The following is a 21,905-nucleotide window of genomic DNA, read 5'->3' as shown; positions in this document are numbered from 1 at the left end:
TAACCAGTAAAATGGCAAATTCTAGCATCTAATTACTGCCAGTGAATTTTTTTTTTTACTAGAATTAACAAGTGTATTTACAATGAGAGAAATAGAAGAAATATAAAAAATATCCTTTATTTATCAATAACAGTTTTATCCTATCTTTACAATTAAATGACAGCTTTCAAAACAAGGACTATTAAAGCCAAGTCTAGCAGACAAAATACTTGAAACCATTCCAAATTCTTTTAAACTACTTCTATCAAAGCTAATGAATTTATAAGTAAGTATAACAACATTAAAGATATATTTCAAATCAATAATCTAAATAATAAACATAAATATATACATATATTTTAAAGCAATACATCTAGTCAATGTATGAGATGTAAAATATAATCAAAAATATTCTATATTAATTTTCAGATTTCTAATTAAATCCAACAACAGACTGAACATATTACAGCTAGTATTCCTCTCCCCTTATCAGAGTAGTTAAAGACTGCCATATTTTTAAGCCTCCAAAAATATGTAAAGTAATATATGTTTGAGACTTGGTGTATTCTTGTATATTCCTTTAACATTTAAACTGGCCATATCAGGACCAAATATTCTTCCCATTTTATGTTCAAAACACCTACCCTACAATGTCATTCTAAAATGAATAATCACATAAACAAGATAATGCATAATTCAAAACAATGTGAACAAATAAGCATTACATTTGACAGAGTAATGTGAATGTTAAAGGGTTAGAGAAGTGCTTCTCAAACTTTTTTACTATCTCTCCTTTCCTTTTTTTAGCACATTTTCCACAACCTTTACTACAATTCAACATCCCCTCCGTCGACCACTATTTTTAATATACATACCCATAATATCAGATCAAAGTAATTTAGCTCTGGATACAAACTTGATGCAAGCAACTACATCATTACCCCACTATGAACGTAGGTTGTGCATGTGTTCAGTCTGGTTTATTTTTCTTATTCACATTCCAAAGTTTATTATTATTGTTGATGTAGTTGTGATTGTAGTAAACAAGTTTATAGATTACATTACATTTAAAATCTAAGAGTTAATATTTAAATAGGAGTTACAAAGAATAACAAAAGCTGTGCAGATCATAATCTATGCCCCTCTCTAGCATACATTTTTGTGTCCCCAATACCCATATAAAATGTAAGAACTATTAGAGAGGGGGAGAAACCCTCACAAATATATATATATATATATATATATATTTATATATATATATTAAACGATAAAATAATCAACATTGACACAAATATATTACCTTTGTAAGTGTAGATTTTGCTTTGCTGTTTTTTTTAAAAAAATTCCTTGACTACTTATGTCAAGTTTCTTAATTTTGCTATTTTATCACAGGTGAACTATTATTCTTGTTTCTGCTTATTTTTGCAAATGTTTAAAGGAAAAATACCAATTTGTAGTAAATAACTTATAGAATACTAAACCAATACTTAACATCATGAAAAACCAACACATAGACTTCTCTGAGTCAGCCTAACTGAAAGTAGTCAATCCTACTGCTCAATAGCTCTTTAACTGTCTTAGTAAAGACTATCTATTCTGTGCTAAATATGAGGACAGAATCTATTACATAGAAGTTCAACTGAGCAACCCTTTGACCAGCTCTGTGTTATAGATCACATTCAAAAATAGCTAACAAGGTGAGTCAACAAAATTCACAAAAAACTTAATGTTTACTTCTTCTCAAATTCCTGCTGATAGTTTCTTCACTAAGTTGGCAATATGCCACAGAAATCCCAGATTGATACATTTAGTCCAAACCCTCCTTCATATCAAAATGAACAAAATGGAATTATTAGCTATTCACTTTAGATGTTCTTTAGTTATCTCATTTAATTAATTGTCTCCAGTTAATTCTGAAGAAATAATTTCATGTTTAGGCAAGGGTAGATAGACTCTAGCTCTTATTACCTTGTCTTACTACTACCTTCTAAAAGAAAGATCTTGTTTCAATTCCTGATATAATATCCTAACCTTGCTTCAAGCTATTCTTTTGCAAAGTACTGAAATTAACTCACTATTAAATACTGGATTAAATACTTCAGTGAGAAAAAAAGGTAAGAACTAACCAAAATTACCCAACAAATTTCTGTGCTGACTACATTTTTATTAACTAACCATGTATCAACATTAATATAACTTGTGCCTCTATTTTCAAACATATTCCATAGATTGCTCCCAAATTAAATGCATCCCAGAAATTTTACAAAATACACAACCCATCACATTCAATGACCATCTTTCACTGACCTATTCAAACTCTACTTCTAACACATGAGAGATATAAGACTTACATTTCTAAAAAATACACTGTAACCATAACAAGATATTGTTCGCTCAGATAGAAATGTAACGATACTAGAGAGTCATTGCAACAAGATGAATATTCTAAAACAATCATGTACAATCAAAGTATTTTCCATCCTATATATAATCTATTATACAAATGAATGTTAGCTGACCAGCATATCTGTATTTAAAACTTACCAACTGTCGGCCAGTCCAATCAAATTCCCAATCACATTTAATGTTCATTCTGTTCATGAGATCTGTGAACAATTTCCGCAAGTATTCATAATCTGGAGTTTCGAAAAAGTCTAGACGGCGTACATAACGTAGGTATGTTGCTAGCTCTTCTGTAAAAGAAAAACACAGAAAAAAGGGAAAAAATTTTTTATCATGCAAATATTTGACAGAGGAATTGTTAATTAAATGCAGGAAAAATTAAGAAAAATTCTACCAACTGATTGCTTGATAGATTACACTGATGACCAGATAGATTTCATTTCAATAATTTATTGATTATTGGAGAAAAATAAAAAAACAGAATAAATAAAAATAAAAACAAAGAAAGAAGATAAAAAATAAACCAATCGAGATATTTGATTAAAGGGTTAAAATAGGAAGGAAAATGTGGCAGGGCTACTATTTTATCAGAGATAAAATTTACTAGTTGACAGAGAACTTCTCATTAAGGCAAATAAGGGTGAAAAATAATTAAATACGATTAAACGTATTTTGGATTCTAACAAGAGATAATCTTTAACGTCATGAAATAATAAATTACAAACAATAATTTTAGGTTAACTAATGGTCTATCAATATTTCATTTCGCAAATATCTACTGACAAGAACAGATCAAGAACTACACACAATTCACAAGAAAATGGAGTGAAACAGTGAGAAATATAATGAACATATTGTTACAAATGTTTAACATAGATTGTTTATACAATAAACTTTAACAGAAAATTTCAAGACTAAAGATGAAGGGGTCAAAAACAAAAATAATGTTAGCTGTTTTTACAATGTCTACAAACAGGCAGAAATAAATTGTTCATATGCACAGTGAAGAGCGAGATTCTAAACAGTGACTTGTGTTATTATTGGTTGGCAGACATCAGTATGGATCAGCAAACAAGTTGTTTACTGAAATTATAAACAACTCCCATCAGCTTGTTAGATTCATTGATCCAAGGCTGCTTCTGGCTGACAAGACACAATATACTGAAACGCTGGTGTCCCAGAATCCTTTGCACTAATGACTTGTTCCCCTGTGACAAACATGACAGTGAACAGCATATTTACAATCAAATATGCCAGAATGTATAAGGAATAATTAGAAACTCTGAAAGAGAATGCAGCCATAACAAAAATAATTAGTAAACAAGTATTAATGCTGACAGAATTCTAAAGAACTGACTTTTATTATTATTATTATTTGCAAAGTGCTGAGGAAAGATTAGTGACCATGGCTTTCACAGGATAGTGAGATCTAATACCATTAATGGTTCTTTTGAAGAATGTGAATGTAATTGTGGATGACCATAAGTATAAGAGAAAAGTGAGGCCTACTAAATAATAAACAAGTAAGAGGAATCTAAATTCACATTGGTAAAATATGAACAAAGGAAAAGTAATTATATTGGTTTGTGCTCCAGTGAAATAACAAACTAAGCACTACTAGCTCTTCATTATTACACTCAACTAAAAATACCCTATTTCTGATGTTAGGTTTGGCAAGCTGTTTATGTGTCTTACATATACATGTACAAGCTTGGCTGAATTTTTTGAGGAAGACTGGTCACCTACAAGTCTCTCCTATCCATGCCACCAGTGTTTATCCAAGAGAAAGGCTGCTGATTTTAATCAATACATCTTGGCACCAGCGTCATTGCAGGTGTTTCTGCCAGAATACAAAAAGCCAAAACAAAGAACAAGACATATTTCCCAATTCTCTAACAGTTCTACCAATCCAGAGCACTGGATTGGTATTTTTTTTTTTTTAACCTAAGTTGATATTAGTCGAATTGGAACTCAAACACAGAGGACTAGAACAAATACCATAAGGTACTCTACCATTCTATCCAACACTCATATAACCCTGCCAATTTGCCACAATGGTTTGGAAATTAAATTTTCTAATTGAACATTTCAAAACATGTTTACATCTTACTAACAATTTGGTAAAACATGCTAGACATGGCAGAACCAAATTATAAGCGTCATCTAAAGATCAATGCTATTATATATAATTGAAAAATCTGCAGTTTTGATCAGAGCCATAAGGACCATTTAAAATAGATTACAACATCAGTAATAATTTTCCATTTGAATTGATTCAAAACAACCACCACCATGTTAACTAATGTTCCAAATATTTTTATGGTAAATGAATTTAATCTTCTCTTTAATACTTTAATTCCCTTTTCTACCAACTTATACTGTATTTGCTGGATTTATATTCATATTTATTTATCATCATATTATATATAGAAACACATAGAAAAACTTGTTCCATTAAATTTTATTATGTAAACAAATTATACAGAATATTTTTCATTTAACATTGCTATTTTTGCAAGATTTGAACAAGTAGGCTTGTTTTTAATCTTTAGTTCTCTTTTTTTTTTTTTTTGTCTTAATGTTTTTACTGAAACTTTAAGGGAAACCTAAATAAAATTGAAATTTTGGGTAACAATGATTTTCTTGCTTATGTTGTTAATGTAGTAAATAAAGTTATGTTTAAAGTACAAGCCTGCAAACAGTGAATTGAGGAATTCACTTGATAGGTTTATGATACTGCTACAAAGAGAAATCAATGCTAGAGTTAAAGTAGCTCTCCTGAAGTCAATAAGAGCCCAATTACAAGCACAACAAACAATCTTACCATCGTGAACTAATTGTTTAACTAAATGCAATAACCTAGTTACAGTAAACAGTCGAGCACTAAAACATCAGAGGGATATTTGACAAACATTTGAAATATAAGTAGTTAACCATTTTGTTACTATATTTTTAGTGAAACACTATACTAACATTGTTTTAATTAATTGCGAAAATAATTAAGAATTTAGTAAAATAACTTTGTCATTATTGCGCTAGAATCTGGAAAATAAATTAACTTGGAACTTTGATAGAAGGTTATAATTAAGATCATTTTAAAATAGTAAGCTTGCATTAGATTATCAAGGGTGATCTGTGATAAGTTGGTATCAAAAGGGTTGAATCATCCTACATGAAGTAACACAAGATAGTGATGGGCAAAGAAATAAACACCAAACCAAGTGGGTGAAATGATAAATAGTAATATTATTGGCACTCAATTACATAAAGTACTCTGGTTTTTCTATTGGTTAAGTGTTGATCTTAAAGTTAGATATTTGTGGAGTACAGATATGTTTTGTGTTGTGAGGTGACCAAATAACATTTAAAAAATTATTCATATTTTGGTTTGGTAACCTTCATTCCTAATATAGTCAAAATCACAGTTCCTCATTCTGAGAAGAATTTTAATGCTCATGTTACCATATTTTTATTGAAGCATGCTGCCTTTTATTTCAATTAATTTTGAAAATAATGAAAAATTAAAAATAACACTGTCATTATCAAGCTGGTGTTTAGAACATAAGGAATTTTGATGGAAGTTTTTAATTTAGATCAGTTTAAATCAAGAAGTTTGTGTCAAAGAACCAAGGGCAATCTCTGGCAGGTTGGTATTAAAGGTTAGGGAATTAAGAGATAAAAACTATCGGAGATTTAATCAAAAGAATTAACAAAACTAAGAACATACAAACATTAAAACAGAAACAAAGATTCACTTATTTCTGCTTTCTTATATAACTTAATATCAAACAAATTTCTTTTTAATCCTTTCAGTCAAACATAGTGCTTAGCCAGGATGGAAATCAGGCAACATAAACCTTGGCTACCACAATAAAAGGTTGATGTAGACCGGATGAATGAGATAATGAACAAGACTGATGAATGAGACAAAAAAACAAGACTGATGAAGAGACTGTTGAATGAGCTGAGCAAGACTGATGAACAAGATAATGAGCGAGACTGATGAATAAAACAAGTGAGACTGATGAATGCAACAACTAACAAGACAGATGAACGCAACAAGTAAGACTGATGAACGACACAACAAGTGAGGCTGATGAACCAGACAAGTGAGACTGGTGAATGAGACAATGAGCATGAGTGATGAATGAGACAAATGAGACTGATGAACAAGAAAACAAGCGAGACTGATGAACGAGACAATAAACAAGACTGATGAACGAGACAGATGAACAAAACAACAAACAAGACTGATGAACAAGACAAGCGAGACTGATGAATGAGACAATGAACAAGACTGCTAAATGAGGCAATGCAGATAGCTATCAAGGTTGATGAATGAGACAATGAGCTAGACTTATGGATTAACAATGAGCTACTACTACTACCACACACACACACAAAGCTGGTAGAGAGGGAACTGAGTGGTGGTGATAGCTGGGTAAATGTGACAATTATGAACACCAGACTGTAAGAGACTCAAAAGTAAAGAACTATCTGCAGTTCTGAGCAACTGACCTGAGAGCAGATCATTCTAAAAAAAAAATTTCGAAACTTTGTGGAGGGAGCTTTAAAAACCTGCCAGAGGAATATCCCTCTCAGTGGTGCCCATTGCCATAAAGCATCTTGATGGCACAAAAGACTGCTGAGAATGACCAACATAAGAAAAAACCGAAACACCCAATGGAATGGTCACCTGAAATTACCTTCCAATGTGCATTCCACAGAGTTGCATTATCCAAAGTGAAATGTTTTACAAATTTCCATGCAAAATAATATCATCTTTACATAATTTATATTTATAAAATACAGGTACAGGCAGGGCAGTCATGACTAAGCAGTTTCTTTTGCAACCACATGGTTTCAGATTCACTTCCACTATGCAGTACCTGGAGCAAGTGTGTTCATTTATAATTCTGACAGATAGCATGGAAGCCTTAAATTACACATGCAAATGATGTGGTTCGCCTACCCATTGGATCCTGTTGAATCATTCAATCCATACCAGTATGGAAAGCTAACACAAAATGGTGATGATGATGATGATATGCACATGCAAATATGTGTGACTGCTAACATCCCCCAGCTTCACTTGTTAGCACTAGAGCAAAATGACAAATTACTGTTTACATTATAACCTGTCACTCTACACTTATAACACTTTAGCATTTAAACCAGCCATACCTGGCCCAAATGTTCTATTGTTTCTGACCTCTTACACATACCCTACAATATCATTTGAAATATATACAAACACCTTGTCAAAATCTCAAAGATAATGCCTGATTAATTCTAAACAATGTGAATAAATAAGCATTATATTTGACAAAACAATCTGAATGCTAAAGGGTTAAAGACACATAGAATAAAAAAAAAATATCCCCAACATGGAAAAAGATGAAGGCATCCTGTTGTAAAACCCTACCTCACTTTAACCCCTCATCCCATAGCATAAAGCTACCATCCTCTCTACCGTCAAATGGGATATTACTCTTGCAGGTGAAATAGCGATCTCATAAGCATCGATGCCACAAAAACTGCACAAAGCAGTTCTAAAACCCATCAGATTCTGTCAAACCATCCAACCCATGCCAGCAGAGAATGTGAACATTAAATGATGATGAACTTCTTGTATTAGTGCATCATTATTATGCGTGTGTGCATGCTTCTACATATGCATGAATTTAATATATTTCATTTTATAGTTTTCTTCAGGCATTTGGATAAATTTATTTTGCGTTAATCTGCCTGTTTTATATGCCCCCTCCCCCCTGCTCCACTGAAAATCCAATAACATGCATTTCTTCCACACTATAATTCTGTAGTGTATCCCTATTGAATATTGGTTAATAAATGGTTTCATTTGATATTTAAATGAATTTACATTTCATTGAATTTATCTGTAATTATAGTAGATTTGAAATAAACATTTATGTATGAACCCATTTGTTTAGTGAAGTTGGGTTTCGACCACCACTACTCCTTCATATAGCATTTAACAAAAAAGTTACTATTGTTTTATGAAACCAGGCTAAATTCTCATTATTTTAAAATCTAATTCAAACTCATAGCTGAGCCTTTTTAGTTAGAAATACATTTTAACATAAGGGTTAAGTAATCCATTCAAAATGACTTTATGAAATCAAAAAAAGAGGGCGTGTCGTACAAAGCATGCTTCCAGCCACAAGGTTCTGGGTTGAGTCCCACTGCTTGACACCTTGGGCAAGTGCCTTCTACTGTAGCCTTGGGCCAACCAAATCCTTGTGAGTGGATTTGGTAGACAGAAACTGAAAGAAGTCAGTCATGTGTGTGTGTGTGTGTGTGTGTGTGTGTGTGTGTGTGTGTGTGTGTCACTTAGGCATTTGACATACATTCCTTTACATACATCAGCAATGACTTTTTCACTGGTAATGCCTTTGCGCCTGTGTGTCCCCACCACCACTTGATAACCTGTTTTGATGTGTTTACATCTCCGTAACTTAGTGGTTCAGTAAAAGAGAACCAATAGAATAAGCAACAGGCTTTAACAGGAAAAAAAAAAAATCAATTTGTTCAACTAAAACCCTTCAAAGCAGTAGCCCAGCATGACCACAGTCAAATGACTGAAACAGTAAGAGAGAGAGAGAGAGAGAGAGAGAGAGGAAAAGGGACAGTAGTATTAAAATTGTTTAGACATTTCTTTCATGATGCTTTGATAATAAACAGCTTTAATGTTTGATTTGAAATTTTAGTTGTGAGTCATTGTTTCCTCCAAAAGATATTTTATTCAGTACATGAAGGGAATCCCAATTCACCCTCAATAGCAAATTCAGTCAAACTCTTTCACTAACACAGAAACTGAGAACTATTTTTACAGCAGCTGTTGATAAAATTTTTACGAAAAGAAACCTTCTCATCTGTTTCATCAAAAAGGAATTTATATGAAGAACAAAGACAGGAAAAAACAAAATGGTTGAGGCAGTCATTGTTTCACACTCACTAAATAATGTCAATTTATGCAGGTCGTTATGTAGAGTAGAAACTAGAACTAAAAATAAATAGCTGTAATGGTTCCAATTACAAGAGGTATGATATATTAATACAAGAGACTAGATCAGAATGTCTGAAAATAGCAAATTCAGCTTACTTGGTAATAATGAAACTGTTCTAAGCAGAGAATAATACAACCAAAGCATATACAACAAAACAACATGCATGATGTGTATGAATTTTCCCATCCATTCATTAAAGGGTAACATTAGTAAAACAGATAGAAGTACAGAATCTCTCTCCCTCTCTCTCCCCACCCCTCTCTCTAAATTGTCAATACATTCAGCGAAGTATATTTTACATTTACAATTGATGGATATTTGTCCTCATCTTGTTTGTTGTAGAATGTCTTGGCTGATATACCCATCAAGTGAAATCATAGTTGTGGCCACTATCATGTAACTGGCACCATGCCAGTGGCATGTAAGAAGCATCCATTACACTCTTGGAGTAGTTGGCACTAGGAAGGGCATCCAGTCATAGAAACCATGCCAAATCAGATTGGAACTGGGCATGGCCCTACAGCTTACTAGTTTCAGTCAAATCGTCTAACCCATGCCAGCATAGAAAGCAGACGCTAAATGATGATGATGATGATGATGATGATGATGATGATGACATATTGCTACAGTGGAATGGAATATAGTAAAACTACTAAAAACAAAACCAAAATTTTTTTGAATAACGATTTGAAGTTTCAAAGATAATAATCATCATCACCATCATCGTTTAATGTTCACTTTTCTATGCTCACCTGGGTAAAACAGAATTTATTAAAGCAGATTTTCTACAGTCAGAGTCTTTTCCTGATGCCATCCTCACTTGATATTTCCACCATGGCCAGACATGTTTTTGATAGAAGACTGGAAACAAACAACACTGCTTAGATGAGGGTACTGTTTGTTTACAATCATCACATTATGTTAAAACAAAAGGTACACACAAATACACATACACACAACAGGCTTCTTTTAGTTTCCATCTATCAAATCCAATCACATGGATTTGGTCAACCCAGGGCTATAGTAGAACACACTTGCCCTTGGTGCTAAGTAGTGGAACTGAACCACATAGTTGGGAAACAAGCTGCTCAACCATGCCTTTGGTAAGAATTAGATTAATAGATAACATTATCAAATACAACAATTCTCTGCTAAAATGCTTGAGCTTAATATAGGCATTAAATCACAAATTATCAAATATTTTTAGTAAATGTTACAAACTTTTAAACCAAAAAAAAAAAAAAAATGACAAAAAGAACAGAAATGAATTTCAGTTAAGACATTGAATCAAATAAAGTTTATCTGAAGTCACACCAGGACTTGACAAGTGAACATTTATAAGATGTATTCCAGTAGACTATATACAATAAAACAAGCAAAAACTAATCCAAATTATGATCACTTGTATGTGAAGTGAAGGTTTGTTATTTCAAACAATTTAGATAATTTCATTGACATAACAAGATAAATAAACCAATTATATACCATCCCTTAATGCAGACAATATTTTTCTTTAGAATGACAAAAATCTGAACACTATCTTTTATAATTTACTTGTTTCAGTCATTGGACTGCAACCATGCTAAGGCACAGCCTTAAAGGGTTTTAGTCGAACAAGTCAATGTCAGCATTATTTTTTAAAGTCTGGTTTGTACACACACACGACAGGCTTCCAAAGTTTATATCAGCTAAATTCACCCACAAGGCATTAGTTGACCCAGGTCTATAGTAACAGGCACTTGTCCAAAGTATAGCACAATGAGACTGAACACATTGCAAAGCAAGCTTCTTAACCACACAGACATGCCTGCACATGATAAGTATTATCAATTACAGTATATAGTTTCCCACAGAGGTAGGTAGAGAAACTAATTAATGGGGAAATTGCAATTATTAAACCACTGGGGTGGTGGGAGATAGAAACAAATTTCATTACCTGGAAAATTTTCACATAAAATTTCAATAGACGTTGCTCGCTTTGTATCTCCAATTCTTTGGTATCGTTCTTTCAATGTTTCTGCTTTAAGTCCTTGCCAAGGCAGGCTGCCCCTTAAAAAGTACATAAACATATGACCTAATGCTTCTAAGTCGTCCCTCCGACTTTGTTCTGAAAAAGAGCAAAAATTGTTACATATTAGATACATTAATGGTTAATTATATTTAATGTTCCAATTAGACAAATTAACATATCTAATAAAAACTGGAATTAAAGGCCACAATGGCTCTACAAACAAAACAATGATAAGGTTTTAACCATTGAGATTTGTCAAAGATTATATTTACTTTTGAAAGACTGACAACTAACTGGGTTATATCAAGAGATTTTCTAATGGATATAAACAAAACTTATGACAAAGCTGGGACAAAATCTAATCCAGGCTAAAATTTTACAAATAGAAAGTTATTTATTCAAGACAGAAACTGTAATGTGAAACAAAGTAGAAATTTCATTGATATAACCACTTGACTAGGTATTTCTTGGAACAAAAAAAGATAAACAACAGGACTTTCCCTGTTAACTGGTAAATGAGTAGAAAATGCATAGGGTTGTGAGGTCCCTGCAGTCCAGTCTTGCCAAAGACTATTCAGCTTCTCTAGTGTTGGTGCTACAAGAAAATGCACACTGTGAAGTGTTGGCAATATGAATGGTATCCAGCTGTAGAAACCAAGTCAAATGACACATACAATCACCAGTCAATGAGAGCAGTTAGAGCAGTAGGTCCCAATAAGACAAGACTTGGACAGTGAGCTAACCAACTGATGCTAGAATTCATTTTGGATACATGAACTGGTGATGATAATCAAAGAAAATTATGACCATTAAAACAATGAAAAAGAAACAACTCAGATTTAAAAAAAAAAGCCTTTGCCTGCCTTTTATATTCTACTCATCAATATAAAAAGATTAAATTCAGCATTTTTCCTTTCAAACAGTAACAAGCAAATCAAATTTTATGGTAACTTTTAGTTTACAAACTGATTACTAAATTACCAACTTACATTTTGTTTGATAATCAAATTAATTTATTACCGAAAAAAACCCCCCAAAAAACATAAAAGCTATTTAATGAAAGTCATTTCAAATTTGAGTTAATTAGTTAAATGCAGTTTTCAATTGTAACAAATTACATTAAGTACATAGCTATTTGTACAAGTTAGTGGTTCACATCAATTACTCTGAGTTCATGGACATGATACTTAACTCACAAATCGCCAACATAACTGGTAAGAACTGGCCACACTGTAAAATTAACAAATCCAACTTCTAACAGAAGTCAACTTTGATTTAGATATTCAATGCTCAGTGACACCTCTGTGACTTAGCCTTTTGAGACAATACCTCTACTGAAAAACACAGTCTATAAGCTTCAATTAATTTCAAAAATAATTTAGAATTTGAAGGTGTTTAGTAAAATAACTACCTTCTTTGTAACTAAATTGATATTCAGAATATAACTTAACAAAATTTTGTTGTATCTTGGGAAGGGAAATATGCCAATAATAATCATACACACTGGTTCTATTTCACTTCTTTTATCATCATTAGTCAATTCATTAACATTTAACTAATTGACTAATTGCTTGATTAATCATTTGATCAATCAATCAGCAAGTTTGTTAAAGTTTTTTTTTGTCATCATTTGCAACCTTATCAATGACATGCCCCCCACCCCCACCCCAGGTCTGCTTTAGTTCTTTCTGCCTGTCTCTTACTGAATTAATGGAGTTGGCATACACAGGCACATGTATTGCAGGCTTTAAAGAGAAAACAAGTTACCAACATTGAACCTACCCTAGATCTAGGAGATGCAAACATAGGAAAATCTTGTGGTTCAATCCCTCAGAGTATAACAACCAATGCAGCTAAGCCATTTTTCATTGTAACTGACAACCACTTCCCACCAACACACAGATACCACAAAATATTAAATAGAAATAAGTAGAAGTTAGTTATAGTTACATACTTAATACAGGTCACAAATATTTGGCCATAGCAAAAAATAAGAATGCTGCCACAAATGATACATAACTGTAGATCCTCTAAATAATACATATCTCTAGAAGGGTCTGATATACAGACCCATTTTCAATGTTGATGAAACACTAAAAATTTATACTAGTTTAACAGGAAATATGTTCAAAAATAGATTTGTACAGCACACAACTTCATTCAGCAATAAAGTACAATTCAACACCATTAAATTTGTATGGAGCTTACAGGACTTCAGAGTAAGTAACATACTTAATAACTGGAACATTATAAACAAAGCTAATTAGTACAATACACAAGGTAGCAGATACAGTCTTTGCACCACAGAGAAGTTAAATATAGTGATATTAGCAGTGAACATAATAAAAGAGAAAAAACATTATCTTCTTGCCCACACACAAAATACCACAAGCTGAAAGTCTTCAACCTGTTGCAAAAAACTCCAAATTCAACTTGGCTGAACCCTTCTGCCTCATCCATACCTTACACTCTTATTCTCCTATCCTATCTCATAAGCATTCCAAAATCTTACAATCCTACAAAAATTACATTACACACCATGACATGCAACATTCACTCCCAATCATGACACTACATAAACACACCACCCTACTAACACACACCATCACCGTCATTGCATGTACCAAACATATATAGCATCCAACAGCCACCCACCATTCAGATCACTAAAATACACCAATTTATTACCAGTATTGACTCATACATCATCCCTTGTCATATATCCATTGGGCTAGCCACTCCAAAAAGTACTACTGATTGAACACTATTCACTCCAATTACACCATTTGAACTACACTTAAGCACCACCAGAAATGAGAACAAAATTGAAACATCATGCACACTCTCCATGCAAATGACAGAACCTCACTAATGCCTTCACCACATACTCCATATGTAAGACAACTGTAAGCCATATATGAACACCCCTACACATCCTGCTACATATTATTGGATGAACCTTGGCATTTGATACCAAACTACCTAGACTGCTTCTGATTCTATAATACAATCTTTTGGTTTTTAAGAAATTTGAATTAAAATCATCCATCAAAGTGTCATTTCAATTAGTGTTCCAAACTTGGATTAGGTGCATGCTATTTGTACTGCAGGCAAAGTTGAAGTAGAACTGAACAGTCATCTCTCTTCTGGAGTAGTTCTTATTCATCAATAAACAAACTAGTGAATGTGACTTTTACATACACAAGCTACTCATTTATATTTATCACAGTGATAAACTGATAGTTTTATAAATATTTAGAGATAAACCAAAAAGTGATATCTATTGCAACTGAATTCATAATAGCAGCAGCAACAGAAGAAGAAATTGAGTTGGATCTGTTGGATACATAACTAAAATTAAATGCTTCTGCAATAAGGAAGCAGCAGAGGTGTCATCAGATATATTGGTTGATTTCTACATGCAAAGCAAAGGTAATTGATGTTATATGTGCAAGAATTATATATGATATATATTGGGTGAGAAGGTGCAGTGAGTTAAATGTAGATAAATCAAGGTGTACATAAGAAGTGATGGGGCTCATATCTAATGATTATGTGTTTCAGCCAATGTACGGAGAGGTGAAAGGGGAGGCATGGTATTATCAACTGGATAAATACTAATTTATCATCATCATTGTAATTTTAATGACACCTTTTCATGCTTACATAGGTCAGATGGAATTTGATGAGGCTGATTTTCTATGGTCAGATGCCCATCCTGTCACCAAACTTCAGTTTCCAGTAATGTAATATTTCCCCCATGGCTGGATATATTTTCACAGAAGATCATGTGATGCTTTCATGACAGTGACACTTATTTACAACTATCATATAATGTCAAGGAAGCACAAATACACATACTCATATATGGTAGGCTAAGTTTCATTCTACCAAATCCACTCACAAGGCCTTGCTCTGTCTGAGGTTATAGTAGAATACACTTGCCTAAGGTGCCAAACAGTGGGACTGAACCTAAAACCATATGATAAGGAAGCAAACTTCTTACTACACAGCCATGCCTGTACCTAATCATAACATGAAAAAAAATCGAACATCAAAATAGAGGTGGCAATGAAAAATGCATTGATGACAATGGTAATGATGATTATACAACATTAATTTCTAAACAGGCTTCAATAGAAACCATGTGTTAAATAGCAAACCGGCAATACTCTGAAATTCCTTAAAAAAATTCAACAGATCTCAATTAATTAGAACCAAATTCAATGTGCATCACTCCAACAATTCTATTTTGGGTTACACTCACAGCATGTTGAGACACATGCACTCCTCACATAAAATTTCCATAGTAGATTAAGATAATAAGAGAAGTGTTAACAATAAGATAAGTCAGGATTCTCACTGCTCTACATTTTGACTGACTTAGCTTCATTTGCTTAAGCACTCAATATTTTATTCAGTTATTTCTTGATCTAGCTATTGAAATTGCAAGCAGAACTGACTAGAATTTCTAGTCATCCATAGCAGCATATCACAGTATCTACAAATAGCTTTAGTCACTGCCAAGTCTGCCAAAATGCCATAACACTCAATATAATATTGAATTTTGACAAATCAAATGCATTTTGTAAGAGAGAGAGAAGAGTGGGGAGAAAGTTGAGAGAAAGAGAGAGCGAACAGTATAGGTTATTGATAATACATACAAGGTTCTTTCAAGAAAATGATATTTAAAAGAAAGCTAGTCACATGCGAGAGCGTGTGTGCGTGCATGTGTATGTGTGTGTGGCTCAAGGAAAGCATTTAAGCTCATTGTGCTGCTCTACAAGGATAATGATTAAAACAAAACATGTTTTCCAACTCTCAACAAAAATTAGAATTAAAGTTCGTTGATCAAAATGAAAAATTGAGGCCCACAGCTGGCCAAGTTGGCAAAGTATGAATCCAACGATGAAATGTTTCAAAGGTCATGTCACATTTCTGATGTTATATTAATTACATTGACAGCCAAAATAGTTAATTCTCAAATGTCAAAGTACATTAAGTGGAAATTATTAAGTAACCTGATCTGTAGAACTGATTTCACCTGTTCTAAGGGTGTTGCTGAAGGAGGAATAGATTTTCTGTGAGGTATAATCACTTCAGATGTAGAAATTGAAGCAGTCTAACAGAAATTGAAGGTTTTAGGAATAATTTAAGATGTTTTAGAATCAATTTAACAAGATAAAAAAACACTGCCTGATATACAGACTAGATATTTACAGCTTTGCTCCTCATGTCACATCCTGTCATTATTAAAAGATACACTGGATAATATGGTCTTGCATCTTCATGTTCTGTTCTCATGCTTGCTTTCACAGCCTCTTTATGGACACACATGCAATGAAAAGAATACACACATACACATAAACACACACACACACACAAATATGATCCTGAGTTCCCTGTCTGTCTCATTTGCTTTCTCTATATTGTTCTGTCAGGTACATCAATTTAGATATGTACAGGGTGCATAAGGTATTTGAAGACATATCTTTTTTGGGTCATTGCTGCATTTTTTGCTAACTCTGTATAATCTTTGTTTCAGAAAATAATAATGACAGATCCTCAGCTTACTCAAGAAATGAAGAGACATGCTGTTATTGTGGTTATAAAGGCTGAACATAGCAATTTAGAAATATCTCGATTTTTAAAAGTTGCCAGATCTTTCGTCTACAAAGTTTGTAAGGGGCTAGAGACTGAAGATAGAAATGTATCACCAGTATCAAAGCATAAAAAGCATTCTAAATGCTCTGAAATCATCAGAACACCTGGAATTATCCAGCAAGTTCAACAGACCATTGATTACAATACCAGAAAGTCCATGAGGTCAATTGCCATGTTTCAGAAGGAATGTCCACAAAGACATGAGATATAAGTCTTACATGATGAGGAAAGGTCAATTTGTCAGAAAAGGCAAAAGAAAATCACTACATCAGATCTAAAAGGCTCTTAAACAAACTGAAAAATCCAGCAGAAGATTTGACTTGGTTTTTCACAAACAAGAAAAACTTCGACCAAGATCAAAAAGTTAACAGAAGAAATGACAGATGGTTATGTGCAGACCCTTCTGAAGTTCCAAGTGTTATGCATACAAAATTTCCTACAATTGTCATGATTTTAGGGGTTACCAGCAATGAAGGACATGTGATGCCTCCTTACTTCTCTCCACAAAGCCTTACAGTTAACTCTGCAGCCTACATTGAGGCCCTGGAAATAATTGTTAAGTCCCTGGATAGACAGTGTATGCAATGGAAGGCCATGTGTGTTTCAGTAAGACTCTGCACTATCATACATGGCTCTATTAACACAGGAATGGATGGCTGAAAATTTTCATGGTCACATAACCCTTAACATTTGGTCTCCTAATTCCCCAGATCTCAATCCATTGGACTATTACATGTGGAACATTGTCGACAGAGAGAGGTCAATGAACACACCCATAACACCAAAGATTCTTTGAAAGCTGTCATAGTCAGAGTAATGTCCAAAATGAACCAGGACCACTTGATTCGAGTATGTAGATGATTTAGATCTCATATAGAAGCAGTTGTTGAAGCTGAAGGTGGCTTTATTGAATAACATTATAGAAAAGAAGGTTTATTTTTATCCTCATAGCATTTTTTGATAAATAAAGTTATTATCTGGTATTATATATGTTTTTTTTTATAAACATGAATCTTTCCTCAAATATCTTACACACCATGTGCACACATGCCAAACATTATTCTGCTGCTTTCCACCATTTCTGCACTAACACTTATCACTTTCTCTCCTCTGATCCTCACATCCATCCCTCATTCTTATTACTTCACCCTACCACACACACATCTACTATCAACCACTTCTCCAGCCTTCTCACTATTCATGACTTTTACTCCTATTTGTAACAACTCACTTCCTCTCGACACTCTTGCAACCTGTATAACATGGAACATTATCACATTAGGTATGTCCTTATTCAATCCTAAACTCTTACCATCACACCCCTTTACTGTTAACCAAATCCCATTTTTTTCATGACCTATTTTCATACTATCTCCTATTATCTAACATTACTCCTGCCTCTATCACTCACCTATTGACATCTGTCATTCTCTCTTTCTCCCCTATTGTCTGACCTCCAGTACTCCTACTCATATTACTCCAACTCCCTCCTATCCCTCTCTCAACACGTATGCTATTTCTATTTAATCTCTTACTAGCAATAATCATATATCTATCTTTTGACTTTCTCTCTCTCTTCCATTACCCTTTCTTCTATTTTCCTCCTGATCATATTTCTTCTATACAATCACTTTACCAACAACCTTTATATAGCTGCATTGCACTCTTACTTTTGTCTCCCCTTCTCAATAGTCTCTCTAATGTTATTTCTTACTCTAGCTTGCTTTCCTCCTCCCTTAGCTGCATAAGAAAAATGGAATGATGAAGAAGACAGGACTCCCTTCAGTCTTACAAGGGACAATACAACCCTCTAGTGAATGAATGAACAGAAACAATATAGGGTAGAGAAGACTATTTTGCCTTCCTGAGGACAAGCAATCTCTTCAGTGTTAACATTATCATCATAATAATATGTACCCTTTACACAACAGCCATAGAAGCCACACCAAAAATGTAACGTGCAAACAAATCCTGGTCACTGATCTATCTCAGGGAAGTGACTTGACATAAGAACTAACTAAATTCATGATGACCTGTCCAACCCATTTCAGCTTGGAAAAGTAAACATAAAAGCTGATATCTAAATTTTCAAAACAATCTCAACCAAAATTTGTTTGAATGTAGACAGAAATGAACAAGAACTAAAATGGAAAAACAGTTCAAGATTTAACTTTCTAATATTTCAAGCAACTTAGCAATGTCATTATGACAAGCTGTAATTTACAGAGGCTATAAATATGTCATATCCCCCCCCCCCCGTATACAATAGTTGTAAAGTAATACAGGGTGTGGCAAAAAAAATAAATAAATAAATAAACCTCCCACATTTTACAGGTTGAAAACACATTTCAACAACAAACACAGAATGTGAACCAGTTTAAACCATGATGGTAACTGGTGGTGTGGAGACGGTAAAACATCAACTCCATGAAGACACCAGTGTCACCTGCCTAACATCACTAGTATCACATAAAAGGTTGTATAAAATGAGAAGTTTTTCTGAAACATCATCTATATATTTACTATTTATTGGCACAAGCCATTACTGAAAACCACAAGTTTGGATCTGTTGTGTTCTTGAAAAATGTTAATTTTTTTCTAGGCATAACTTTTATTGCATACAGGCTTCAGGGGATAAAAACAGAAGTGGAAGACAAAGTCCATCACCAACTAACCCAACACAATACAGATAAATTAAATGAAAAAAAAAAGAAAAGAAGCAAATTATTTTTCTTATGGATCATTTCTGTCTCTCCCTCTCTTTCTCAATCTTCTAGATCTACCCCAACCTACCAATCAGCATATACCTAACAGTATCACTTTTCTTTTTAAAGGATATATTTAAGAGGAAAATGTTGTTTTATGTAGCAGGAAATACAAGTTGTCTATACTAATTATATTGAGTTTCTGGTTCACATTTAAGTATTTAACTTTTCCAGTACAAAAATTAGGTCATGATCAGAGTTAAGTTGCACTTCCTAACAACAACAATTAGTCAACATTAAAGAAGTAATCTGAACCTGAAGTTAACGGATGTCATAACAGTTGATATATCAGAAAATGTGAAAACACATAAATCCCAAACAAGGCTGAGGTTACAGTTTTCTAATTTTTCTGCTATCTATGAATAAGGAGAACAAATCTCCTTATCATCTAATCTATCTACAGGTTTATTATACTGCAGCTGTCTCCTTTTCCTGTCCTACTATCTATCACCTTCTCTTTTTAACCTCCACTACCACCTCCAATACCTAGCATAAAACCACCTTCTCCTCTACTATAACCCCCACACATTTTTTTCCTTTGTCTAGTAAACTGGTGACCTCATTAGAGCTGGTGTCACAAAAAAAAAAAAAACTCAAGATAGTAGTTGGTAAAGTAGCTGGCATTAGATAAGGTATCTAGCAGTAGAATCCATACCAAAGCAGACATTGAAGCTTCACATAGTCCTCTGGCTTGCTCGATCCTGTCAAGCCATCCAACCCATACAGGCATGGAAAATGCACATGCAATGATAATGGTGATGATGAATATCTTCTTGAAATGATTAAATAAATTAAGAACAACAATGCGAAGTTTCAAAATGCTCATGTGTGAAAACTATTATTTGAGTGTGAGTGAAATTCATTTGTCATTCATATCTCTGGTAAATTTTATTTATTAAGCCCTCAATCCTTCAAAATACACATTCAGTTATGTTTTCCTTTTAAAAACTGAAGTCATAATAACCGTCTGAAATAATTAACAACTTGATATAAGCTTTAACAGGCATGTATAATTGGCCGTCCATTATTCCAAATTGGAATAAGCAGTATAAGCAAAAGAAGCTAATTTGACACTTCACTATTTCTTTTATTGCAAAGACACCAATGAAATTACAGAAAATTATAATCATATCTTCTTCATTTTATCATCCACTTTTCCATGCTTGCATGAATCAGTAGGACTTTGAGGCAGATTTCTACAGCTGAATGCCCTGCCTATTGCTAACTCACACTTATTTCCAAGCAAAGTAATATTTCCCCATGACTGGACATGAATGATATCACTTATAAGACAGTGTCACTCATTTAAAACTACCACAGAATGACAAAACAAGAAGACATACATACACTCACACCGACACACACACATTATATATATATATATGAGAGGCTCCTTTCTGTTTCTATCTGTCAAATCCAATCATAAGGCTTTGGTCAGCCTGGACTGTAGTCAAAGACACTTGATCAAGGTGCCACACAATGGCACTGAACTCAAAACCACATGGTTGCAAAGCAAACTTGTTAACCACACAACTATGTGCAGGCACAGTTATGTGGTTAAAATGCTGCAATGAATTTACTACATAAAAAACATTTAAGAAAATATATATTTCTGATACATTGGAATTATCTATTTATTTGAGTTTGATTAAGAGTTAAATGCAACGTAAGTACGAGATAGTTGTTTTTTTAATTTGGGGCAGGAGGAGACAGGGTGGATGTCTAGTTGAGACACCTAAAACAACTTGTAATCAGTATAGCATTTTATGATTTCTATTTAAAAATTCAAAGGCAATAAATATACCAGAGCAAGAGGAAAAGAAAAGTAAATTGTGACAACTCTACTGAACAATCAAAAATGCTATAGGTTATCTACAGAAAAACAACTTTGAATTTATAACTAATATATAAGATTTTTTCTTAAATATTTTTAGTTTGTCTCAAGTTTTATTGTCGATTTTTTAATCATCATCATTTCAGCATCAATTTTTCCATGCTTGCAAGAGTCAGGTGGAATTTATTGAGGTACATATTTTTTAACAGTTGGATGCC

General features: G+C 33.3%; 1 protein-coding gene across 6 annotated transcripts in view; it reads right to left on the bottom strand.

Moving 5' to 3' along the window:
• The window catches only part of LOC106876726 (casein kinase I), a 231,937-nt gene that overhangs the window by 49,994 nt on the left and 160,038 nt on the right, over positions 1-21,905 (bottom strand). For all 6 annotated transcript variants that reach the window (XM_089347086.1, XM_089347088.1, XM_089347087.1 and 3 more), the window contains exons 6-7: positions 11,350-11,520; positions 2,524-2,672 (exon numbers count right to left, since the gene is read on the bottom strand). In XM_089347086.1, the coding sequence (XP_089203212.1) occupies positions 2,524-2,672; positions 11,350-11,520 (320 nt within the window). The remainder of the gene's footprint in view (positions 1-2,523; positions 2,673-11,349; positions 11,521-21,905) is intronic.

The sequence above is a fragment of the Octopus bimaculoides genome, chromosome 2, assembly GCF_046866305.1.
Source record: "Octopus bimaculoides isolate indiv1 chromosome 2, ASM4686630v1, whole genome shotgun sequence".
In the NCBI taxonomy this organism is placed as follows: domain Eukaryota; kingdom Metazoa; phylum Mollusca; class Cephalopoda; order Octopoda; family Octopodidae; genus Octopus; species Octopus bimaculoides.
This window is presented reverse-complemented; position numbering and strand designations above follow the sequence as displayed.